Source organism: Pecten maximus, chromosome 2, assembly GCF_902652985.1.
Source record: "Pecten maximus chromosome 2, xPecMax1.1, whole genome shotgun sequence".
NCBI classification, from domain to species: Eukaryota; Metazoa; Mollusca; class Bivalvia; order Pectinida; family Pectinidae; genus Pecten; species Pecten maximus.
In genome coordinates this window covers 12855540-12868061 of record NC_047016.1, presented here as the reverse complement: position 1 = coordinate 12868061, position 12522 = coordinate 12855540, and the positions used below count along the sequence as shown (strand labels likewise).

General features: G+C 36.3%; 1 protein-coding gene across 3 annotated transcripts in view; it reads left to right on the top strand.

Moving 5' to 3' along the window:
- Positions 1-12522, top strand: part of LOC117318006 (protein crumbs-like) — a 105167-nt gene that overhangs the window by 65954 nt on the left and 26691 nt on the right. For all 3 annotated transcript variants that reach the window (XR_004530290.1, XM_033872979.1, XM_033872991.1), the window contains one exon: positions 9558-9684. Coding sequence is in view for 2 of the 3 variants with exons in the window: in XM_033872979.1 (XP_033728870.1) it covers positions 9558-9684 (127 nt within the window). In the remaining variant the exon portion in view is untranslated. The remainder of the gene's footprint in view (positions 1-9557; positions 9685-12522) is intronic.

Genomic DNA, 12522 nt, shown 5'->3' with positions numbered 1-12522 from the left:
CCGCTGGGTTATTGTACTGTGACTGACAATCTGTGTCCCCGCTGGGTTATTGTACTGTGACTGACTATCTGTGTCCCCACTGGGTTATTGTACTGTGACTGACAATCTGTGTCCCCACTGGGTTATTGTACTGTGACTGACAATCTGTATCCCCACTGGGTTATTGTACTGTGACTGACAATCTGTGTCCCCACTGGGTTATTGTACTGTGACTGACAATCTGTGTCCCCACTGGGTTATTGTACTGTGACTGACAATCTGTGTCTCCACTGGGTTATTGCTGTGTCCATGCTGGGTTATTGCTGTGTCTCCACTGGGTTATTGCTGTGTCCATGCTGGGTTATTGCTGTGTCTCCACTGGGTTATTGCTGTGTCTCCACTGGGTTATTGCTGTGTCTCCACTGGGTTATTGCTGTGTCTCCACGGGGTTATTGCTGTGTCCACACTGGGTTGTTGCTGTGTCTCCACTGGGTTATTACTGTGTCCTTACTGACATTTACCTGGTAGTTATTTGTATGTCAAATTGGATTTAGAAAATTGTGGGCATTTTATATTATGATATCATTATAAGTTAGATATATCTTGTCTGGATGACCTTGATGCCTCCAAGTTAGATATATCTTGTCTGGATGGCCCTTGATGCCACTAAGTTAGATATATCTTGTCTGGATGGCCCTTGATGCCACTAAGTTAGATATATCTTGTCTGGATGGCCCTTGATGCCACTAAGTTAGATATAACTTGTCTAGATGGCCCTTGATGCCACTTAGTTAGATATATCTTGTCTGGATGACCCTTGATGCCACTAAGTTAGATATATCTTGTCTGGATAGCCCTTGATGCCACTAAGTTAGATATATCTTGTCTGCATGGCCCCTGATGCCACTAAGTTAGATATATATTGTATGGATAGCCCCTGATGCCACTGTGTTAGATATATCTTGTCTGGATAGCCCTTGATGCCACTAAGTTAGATATATAACTTGTCTGGATAGCCCTTGATGCCACTTAGTTAGATATATCTTGTCTGGGTGGCCCTTGATGCCACTAAGTTAGATATATCTTGTCTGGGTGGCCCCTGATGCCACTAAGTTAGATATATAACTTGTCTGGATAGCCCTTGATGCCACTTAGTTAGATATATCTTGTCTGGGTGGCCCTGGGTGCCACTAAGTTAGATATATCTTGTCTGGATGGCCCTGGGTGCCACTAAGTTAGATAAATCTTGTCTTGATGGCCCTTGATGCCACTAAGTTAGATATATCTTGTCTGGATGGCCCTGGGTGCCACTAAGTTAGATAAATCTTGTCTTGATGGCCCTTGATGCCACTAAGTTAGATATATCTTGTCTGGATAGCCCTTGATGCCACTAAGTTAGATATATAACTTGTCTGGATGGCCCTTGATGCCACTAAGTTAGATATATCTTGTCTGGATGGCCCTTGATGCCACTAAGTTAGATATATCTTGTCTGGATGGTCCTTGATGCCACTAAGTTAGATATATAACTTGTCTGGATAGCCCTTGATGCCACTTAGTTAGATATATCTTGTCTGGGTGGCCCTTGATGCCACTAAGTTAGATAAATCTTGTCTGGGTGGCCCCTGATGCCACTAAGTTAGATATATAACTTGTCTGGATAGCCCTTGATGCCACTTAGTTAGATATATCTTGTCTGGGTGGCCCTGGGTGCCACTAAGTTAGATATATCTTGTCTGGATGGCCCTGGGTGCCACTAAGTTAGATAAATCTTGTCTTGATGGCCCTTGATGCCACTAAGTTAGATATATCTTGTCTGGATGGCCCTTGATGCCACTAAGTGTGGATGGCCCTTGATGCCACTAAGTGTGGATGGCCCTTGATGCCACTAAGTGTGGATGGCCCATGATGCCACTAAGTTAGATGTGTCTTGTCTGGATGGCCCTTGATGCCACTGTGTTAGATATATCTTGTCTGGATGGCCTTTGATGCCACTTAGTTAGATATATCTTGTCAGGATGGCCCTTGATGCCACTAAGTTAGATATATCTTGTCTGGATGGCCCTTGATACCACTAAGTAAGATATAACTTGGCTTGATGGCTCTTGATGCCACTAAGTTAGATATATCTTGTCTGGATGACCCTTGATGCCATTAAGTTTGATATAACTTGTCTGGATGGCTCTTGATGCCACTAAGTTAGATATATCTTGTCTGGATGACCCTTGATGCCATTAAGTTTGATATAACTTGTCTGGATGGCCCTTGATGCCACTAAGTTAGATGTCTTGTCTGAATTGTTATGATGCCACTAAGTTAGATATGTCATGTTTGGATGGCCCTTGATGCCACTAAGTCTGGATGGCCCTTGATGCCACTAAGTTAGATATATCTTGTCTAGATGGCCCTTGATGCCACTAAGTTAGATATATCTTGTCTGGATGGCCCTTGATGCCACTAAGTTAGATATATCTTGTCTGGATGACCCTTGATGCCACTAAGTTAGATATATCTTGTCTGGATGACCTTGATGCCACTAAGTTTGATATATCTTGTCTAGATGGCCCTTGATGCCAAAATGTTAGATATATCTTGTCTGGATGACCTTGATGCCACTAAGTTAGATATATCTTGTCTAGATGACCTTGATGCCACTAAGTTTGATATATCTTGTCTAGATGGCCCTTGATGCCAAAATGTTAGATATATCTTGTCTGGATGACCTTGATGCCACTAAGTTAGATATATCTTGTCTAGATGGCCCTTCATGCCAAAATGTTAGATATATCTTGTCTGGATGACCTTGATGCCACTAAGTTAGATATATCTTGTCTGGATGGCCCTTGATGCCACTAAGTGTGGATGGCCCTTGATGCCACTAAGTTAGATGTGTCTTGTCTGGATGGCCCTTGATGCCACTGTGTTAGATATATCTTGTCTGGATGGCCTTTGATGCCACTTAGTTAGATATATCTTGTCAGGATGGCCCTTGATGCCACTAAGTTAGATATATAACTTGTCAGGATGGCCCTTGATGCCACTTAGTTAGATATATCTTGTCTAGATGGCCCTTGATGCCTCTAAGTTAGATATATAACTTGTCAGGATGGCCCTTGATGCCACTTAGTTAGATATATCTTGTCTAGATGGCCCTTGATGCCACTAAGTTAGATATATAACTTGTCAGGATGACCCTTGATACCACTAAGTAAGATATAACTTGGCTTGATGGCTCTTGATGCCACTAAGTTAGATATATCTTGTCTGGATGACCCTTGATGCCATTAAGTTTAATATAACTTGTCTGGATGGCCCTTGATGCCACTAAGTTAGATGTCTTGTCTGAATTGTCATGATGCCACTAAGTTAGATATGTCATGTTTGGATGGCCCTTGATGCCACTATGTCTGGATGGCCCTTGATGCCACTAAGTTAGATATATCTTGTCTAGATGGCCCTTGATGCCACTAAGTTAGATATATCTTGTCTGGATGACCCTTGATGCCACTAAGTTAGATATATCTTGTCTGGATGACCTTGATGCCACTAAGTTTGATATATCTTGTCTAGATGGCCCTTGATGCCAAAATGTTAGATATATCTTGTCTGGATGACCTTGATGCCACTAAGTTAGATATATCTTGTCTAGATGACCTTGATGCCACTAAGTTTGATATATCTTGTCTAGATGGCCCTTGATGCCAAAATGTTAGATATATCTTGTCTGGATGGCCCTTGATGCCACTAAGTTTGATATATCTTGTCTAGATGGCCCTTGATGCCAAAATGTTAGATATATCTTGTCTGGATGACCTTGATGCCACTAAGTTAGATATATCTTGTCTGGATGACCTTGATGCCACTAAGTTTGATATATCTTGTCTAGATGGCCCTTGATGCCAAAATGTTAGATATATCTTGTCTGGATGACCTTGATGCCACTAAGTTAGATATATCTTGTCTAGATGGCCCTTGATGCCAAAATGTTAGATATATCTTGTCTGGATGGCCCTTGATGCCACTAAGTTTGATATATTTTGTCTGGACTACTTACTCCTCCAAACAAAGTTAACCAATTTCATTGAAATTACACGCGAATGTTACTGATTATGTGAAGGTGTGCATGCAGGTTTATTGGTTTTGGTTGCCATTGTAACATGTTACAACACACAGATTTTGTGTAGTGTCCAATCGCTCACCAATTCTTTGATCAATTTTATTCAAACTTAGTTAAGTGGTGTTGCTTATTAAAGCCTATTATCTAAGACATGAGACGTGTCCAGAATCACTACTTCAGAAATAAAGTAGAGGTTTCTAGTTGGTAAAAAATTGAAATATTTTCTGATTAAGCTGAAAATTGGTATATAAAGGTTTTGAGGGATGGCAGATAAAATATGTTACTATTTTCCAAATGATAGCTGTTGTTAAGTTGCCATGTTAACCATAAGAAAACCTACTTATCCAAACATGTCTAAACAATTTCAATTAAACTTACATACACATGAATGTTATGGAGCATGTACATGTACACATGTTAGGGTGTATTGCTTCTTTATTTTTGGAAATGTTGTTTAGGGGTCAGTCTCAGGATTAGTCGATTTAGTGAGATCCTGGGCCTCTCATGAGAATGAGGGAAAAGGTTTTGTTACTTATTGATGAAAGCTATATCCACCTTTTACCGGAGAATTTGGTAAATCATCAAACATGGAAGATGATTGATATAGTGGGATGCTATGATCGCACTAGAGGATCAATGTTAAAGAAGTCTTGTCTGCAAGAGGTATACATACATGTAGTTATTTGTCAGGATTTAGAAAAAAAAATAGTTCCCAGTGTTATAACCCTGTTTTGTTTTGTATCACAAACTAAGCTGTCTATGACGATCTGGGGAATGTTACTTTGAGTACATTATATGAACTTTAACAAAATACCTAATCTAATACTGTTTGGGGGTCTATCATTATATTGCTAGTATATTAATCAATCAATCAATCAATCTGAGTGAATCAGTCATTCAATCAATCAATCAGTTTATTTATTAAAGTGTCACACAATATATGTATACATGTATATACAAATTTAGGTAATGTATATGTCATATAAAAACATATGAAACATAAAAACTACATTAATTGCCTAGCCAAAATTGACTTATGACAGACTATAACTTAGTAATCATTTTCATATGAACATATTCACTTATATAATCCTACAATATAAAATATATAATCCTACAATATAAAATATATAATCCTACAATATAAAATATATAATCATACAATATAAAATATATAATCATACAATATAAAATATATAATCCTACAATATAAAATATATAATCCTACAATATAAAATATATAATCCTACAATATAAAATATATAATCCTACAATATAAAATATATAATCCTACAATATAAAATATATAATCCTACCATATAAAATATATAATCCTACAATATAAAATATATAATCCTACAATATAAAATATATAATCATACAATATAAAATATATAATCATACCATATAAAATATATAATCCTACAATATAAAATATATAATCCTACAATATAAAATACTATCATATTACATGATGTTATATAATCCTACAATATAAAATACTATCATATTACATGATGTTATATAATCCTACAATATAAAATACTATCATATTACATGATGTTATATAATCCTACAATATAAAATACTATCATATTACATGATGTTATATAATCCTACAATATAAAATACTATCATATTACATGATGTTATATAATCCTACAATATAAAATACTATCATATTACATGATGTTATATAATCCTACAATATAAAATACTATCATATTACATGATGTTATATAATCCTACAATATAAAATACTATCATATTACATGATGTTATATAATCCTACAATATAAAATACTATCATATTACATGATGTTATATAATCCTACAATATAAAATACTTAATCATACAATATAAAATATATAATCATACAATATAAAATATATAATCCTACAATATAAAATATATAATCCTACAATATAAAATATATAATCCTACAATATAAAATACTATCATATTACATGATGTTATATAATCCTACAATATAAAATACTATCATATTACATGATGTTATATAATCCTACAATATAAAATACTATCATATTACAATATAAAATACTATCATATTACATGATGTTATATAATCCTACAATATAAAATACTATCATATTACATGATGTTATATAATCCTACAATATAAAATACTATCATATTACATGATGTTATATAATCCTACAATATAAAATACTATCATATTACATGATGTTATATAATCCTACAATATAAAATACTATCATATTACATGATGTTACACCAGAGGTTGACCACATATGTCTGTTGTTAAATTGGTGAGTACATATTGGGAGATAGCTTTGTGTACACTGTCCTGTATCCATTGTAGTAGAGGTGGCCCAGGGATTATAGGTATGTCCAGTGGTTATCTGACCTTTATCAGCCTTTAGGGCCCCCAGTATACGGTAGACAGTCATGGGAAACCTGATCAATTCTTTTTATCAACTTTTGAAATAATTCATAAAGTTCAATGTACATTACTAGAAATCATTTATTTCAATTTTTTATAAAAAAAAAAGTAGTTATCTATGACATTTGATCAACGTAGAATCATTTCATTTATCAGGCATCATGACATTTAACAGGTTTATTATAGCAGTTATTAATCAAAATATTAATGGCCTTTCATTGAATTTTGATAAAAACTTTATTTATGTGGGAATTTGGTATCTGGATGTTATATATATCTACTGTGTCACATGTAGAATTTGTATTTAGATCCCAACATCCTCCCTTTTGTGGGCCCCTCCCTACCTGGGATTATTGAGACCTCGTGGTGGACTACTGATCCCCACAAGGTCCTGACCCTGTGTCCAGGTTTATGTCACTTTCTTCACATTAAAATGAACATCTCCGATGATTGTGGCATTTTTTCACCAGTGTGTAGCTCACCAGTGTAAGCCTAAGGCAGGTGTACTACCTGGCTCTTCCTGACTTTATCAGCTTGTCATCTACTGGCCATATCATTGTCTGCAGTTTTTACAGTATGACAGGTGCTTCTGCTGACCACCACTTCCTGTTGGACTGGACAATATTTGAGTTGACATGTCTGTGACAGTTTCATCAGTATAACGTTTGGCAGTAGCAGCCATTTCTGATAGTCATGAAAACTTAAGTGAAAATTTAAGTGAGAAGTTTTAGGATTTTCCCCAGTGTGAGTGAGTTTGGAGTTTTAGGATTTGCCCAGCGATGAGTTGTTACTATCAGTAGTGATACATAGAGTACCATGCTAATATAGAAAGTGAAAAATTAGTGCATTACTTGTCACCTGTTTTACCAGTCACCAGTGTTACCTGTAGAAGTCACCTGTCACCTATACCTGAGTAAGATAAAACAGACACTAATAGTTAAATGCCAGTGTTTCTACAGACTTGTGTAATCTGTCTACACAACACTGGAATAATCCACTTACATGTGCACTTTCAGGAGCATATTACAATGTTTCAATGCTTTGTAGACAGCAGTGAAATTCCTGTGGACTATAGTTAGATCAGAATATTTTATAGTCATTTATGTTTTAATTACGGGTTCACAGAAAACTTGTGGCCAAGCTGGAAAACAAGTATATAGCCACATACCAGACTACCTGATCTTATACCTGAGTGGTTGATTTACCTGTGGTATTTTTACCTGTCTGAATACACCTGTAACTGTCATTGATCATGTGTGTTGAGCCTGTGTTTACCTCCATATTACCCAGTAAAAACAGGTAAAAACTACACCCATACATCGACCACCAGTGGCCTGAATCTGCTGTGGAGATCAGCATGGCTGCCCCTCGGGTGAGGAGAAAAATACTAAACATCGGGAGTACTCCTTACGGATTCCATGTGGAAGGAATGTGTCCTGACACTAATCTTCTGTTGGAGACGAGATTACAATGAAATTGGGTTGATATTTGGATCACAGAAGGATCTACTAACTGTGTTATAATTTCCTGTGTTAAATTCTATTGGAGATTTCATTGTGGTTGTGTGAGGCAGTGTTAACACCGGACACTACAGGGTATTACTATGAATCTACCTGTTATTTTTACACCTGTTGATTACTGTTACAAACAGTAGATAGGAATGTGTTTTTATTAAAACTCTGGTCAGTGTGCTGTCAGCAGACATATTAAAGCTACCTTAAACTTGTATATTGTCCAACTGGGTCACATAAACACCTGATATTTTACATGGAGATTAACAGAAAACTACCATGTGAGATCCTTTATTGAGGACTAATTTATACAGAAGAATTAGGACTGAAGTACTGGTCAGTGAAGTGGTCATGTATGACAATAGCTGGCTTGAAGGGCTCACATCCTCACTTTTGGACAGTGGTAAATTTGCTGTTTTTAGGTGAAATTCTCGTTAGTTGACCATTGAATTGTGCAGTAGACTTGTGGTGTTTGTTGGGGTGAGGTCTCTGTGACAGAAGAGGTGTCACTAGTCCACAACTACTGAACAGGATAGTGTACCCAATGTCTAATTGACTTTCTGTGTAGCTGTGGTCATCATCCTACATCATAACCTACCTGGATGCATTTTCGTGTTAAAACCTCTACACATAGGTACTTTGGACCCCCAACTGTGACCTAGATATTGGGTACTATACATATTTACCTGATTTCGGTTTTTACAGTTACATCAGTGTGTGTATTGTTACATTACATGTTGTGAATTACATAACTTAGGTATGTAATACACAGGTGAATTACATTGGTATATAAATACAGGTGATGTGTTGCATGGTCACACCTTTAACGAGAAAAGTAGAGTCGTGCTCCTGGATCAATAACTGACTGAAAAGAGGATTCAACACATGTTGTTTGTGGACGTGTACCTGTGGTTTACCTATCTGTCGGTCGTGTTTTCTTGGTATTCCTCTGCCATGTGATAATTACCTGGATGTTACTTAATATCCTAAAAGGTGTACCTGGAAATTACATTAGTGTGTTACACAGGTAGTGAGTACAAAACAGGATTTCTTAAAAAAATCCGGGGTAAATTATAGCTGTTTGTGTCTGATTCCAATGGTGTAACCTGGTGTGACAGTTTGATGTTTGTGTACTTGCTGTCTGACTTTATTGTACACATACATATGTCTAGTTTACATGCCGTGAATTTAAACACCGACGTCAATGATTTGACATCTCTGTCATATGTGTAAAATGACATCTTCACATGTAGCTGAATATGTTACGATATTGTGCTTATGTTGTAATCGCTTACAAACTGAATGGTAATGACAGAACTTCCACAACTGTTTTGACTGGATTGACTTAAAAAGTATCTTAACGAGTATACAGGTGTATCTAAATCAGGGTACTTTAATTAGTGGTGTACTTTAACGAGTATACAGGTGTACTGTAACAAGTATGCCTCAGGTGACCTTGACCTTTGTGGGGACATGGATTGTGCTGATGGCCTGGGTAGTAATGTTTGCCCCTCCCTCCAGGTGTGATGTGGCCATCAACTACTGTCAGAATGATCCCTGTCAGAATAACGGCTCATGTGGAAATGGTACCGGCGATTACCAGTGTACCTGTACCGATGACTTCACAGACAAGGACTGCAGTACACAGGTAAGGGTTTATGTATGTGTGGATGATGGTGTTTGTGATGTATTTAAAAAAAAAAAAAATGTACTGTATATTCAATGTACCCAGCGTATAATGCTAAGCCCATATGGCACAAACACACTTTGACCCAAAGTTGGGTTGGCCTTATCACTGGCCAATGAAACCCCCCTATCTATTAATGTTAGCATTTCTACGCCCCCGCCATTTTATTGGGGGTGGGAGCATTTTTACGCCCCTGCCATTTTTTTGGGGATGGGAGCATTTTTTACCCACCCCCATGCATCTTATAATGTGTTACTCATGTCCATCCATCCACTCTTGCATAATCAATGACCTCTGACATCTTCTGCAGTACAATTAAAAAACACATTTTTTCAAAGTCACCGACATATAACTTGAGAATTCTCAACATATTTACACCATGATAGCATACTATGATGTTTGGTGGTTATTTAGGTCAAGGTTGAAAGGTTAAAGGTCACCTGAATGGCACTCAACGTGTCCTGTCTCCTTCCAAATCAATATCTTACCTGGAGAACCTCTCAACAGATTGGTTTTATATATTAGCACCATATAGTCATAAATTTAAACCAAGTTCAATTGCAGAGGAATGGGGGCCTCAGGTCTTATTACATTTTCTGGTTACTGAACTGAATTGAATATGGGTTATTTAATTAGGAGACATTGACTTGGTTAATTAGGAGACATTGACTTGGTTATTTACGAGACATTGACTTGGTTAATTAGGAGACATTGACTTGGTTAATTAAGAGACATTGACTTGGTTATTTACGAGACATATTGACTTGGTTAATTAGGAGACATTGACTTGGTTATTTACGAGACATTGACTTGGTTAATTAGGAGACATTGACTTGGTTATTTAGGAATACATTGACTTGGTTAATTAGGAGACATTGACTCGGTTAATTAGGAGACATTGACTTGGTTATTTACGAGACATTGACTTGGTTATTTAGGAATACATTGACTTGGTTAATTAGGAGACATTGACTTGGTTATTTAGGAATACATTGACTTGGTTAATTAGGAGACATTGACTTGGTTATTTAGGAGACATTGACTTGGTTAATTAGGAGACATTGACTTGGTTAATTAGGAGACATTGACTTGGTTAATTAGGAGACATTGACTTGGTTATTTAGGAGACATTGACTTGGTTAATTAGGAGACATTGACTTGGTTATTTAGGAGACATTGACTTGGTTAATTAGGAGACATTGACTTGGTTGATTAGGAGACATTGACTTGGTTGATTAGGAGACGACTTGGTTAATTAGGAGACGACTTGGTTAATTAGGAGACATTGACTTGGTTGATTAGGAGACGACTTGGTTAATTAGGAGACGACTTGGTTAATTAGGAGACAATGACTTGTTAACAAGTAAACACAATATAAGTAAACTAGGTGTCTATGTTATACATGTAAGGGTTGGAAATGTTTGAGACATGAGGTAAGGTCCTACACATTAGGTAAAACGTTATCAGGTACGCCATTGTGACATGTAGGACAGTGTTGTATTGTCTGGTACACCTGGCACTGTTAGTTAAACACATACTTTTTTACTTACTTCAGTAAAAAGTGAATTACATTAACACAAACCTTAACATAAACCTTCAGAAGGTCATGTATTAGTCATGTTTTAATAAGGGAAAACATTATAAGTTCTGTTTCACACGAACATTAAACTTGAAATCTTAACAGTATAAAACTTTAATTTAAAACAGTGCGAATTTACTGATAAAAACCATAATAAAACTGACATTGTGTAATGTACTGGTAATAAATTTTCGAGCCGTTGTCCTGGTCTGGTTTGATCACAGCCTATATAGCTTATCTCAGTCACACGACCCAGACATATTTTATACATTGTGTCATCGTACTTATTTACAATAAAAGTTCCCTGTAAGTATTTGCCCATAGCTAGAGAGTTAAACCCAAGTATACCTGTGGTTACGTCATCGTATATTTTCATAGTTCCTTGTGATTATATCTTGTTACCAAGGGTTATATAATATCTCTAGATTCTCTACATACCTTAATTATGGCTGTCAACATGGAAGTATTCATGTTGAGGATATGTTAGGTTTTTCATAACCTTTTAACCATTTATTCACTACTTAAAATATAGTTTTATAACAATTATTTGAATATGGCCTTATAAATTTTCATAGAATAAATATTAATATTGTTATCGCATTCTGAAGTCAACTTTTGTGGTGTTAATGGGTCCTGTTCTTATGATGTCACCACTGCAGGTAATTCATGTAATTAAACACAAAATCATCAATTTAAATTCAATTTAATACTAGATATGCCCAATGACCCGGCCTATACTATGTGTACCTATACTTTGTATACCTAATGACCCAGCCTATACTATGTATACCTAATGACCCGGCCTATACTATGTATACCTAATGACCTGGCCTATACTATGTATACCTAATGACCTGGCCTATACTATGTATACCTAATGACCTGGCCTATACTATGTGTACCTAATGACCTGGCCTATACTATCTATACCTAATGACCTGGCCTATACTATCTATACCTAATGACCTGGCCTATACTATCTATACCTAATGACCTGGCCTATACTATGTATACCTAATGACCTGGCCTATACTATGTATACCTAATGACCTGGCCTATACTATGTATACCTAATGACCTGGCCTATACTATGTATACCTAATGACCTGGCCTGTACCATGTATACCTAATGACCTGGCCTATACTATGTATACCTAATGACCTGGCCTATACTATGTGTACCTAATGACCTGGCCTATACTATCTATACCTAATGACCT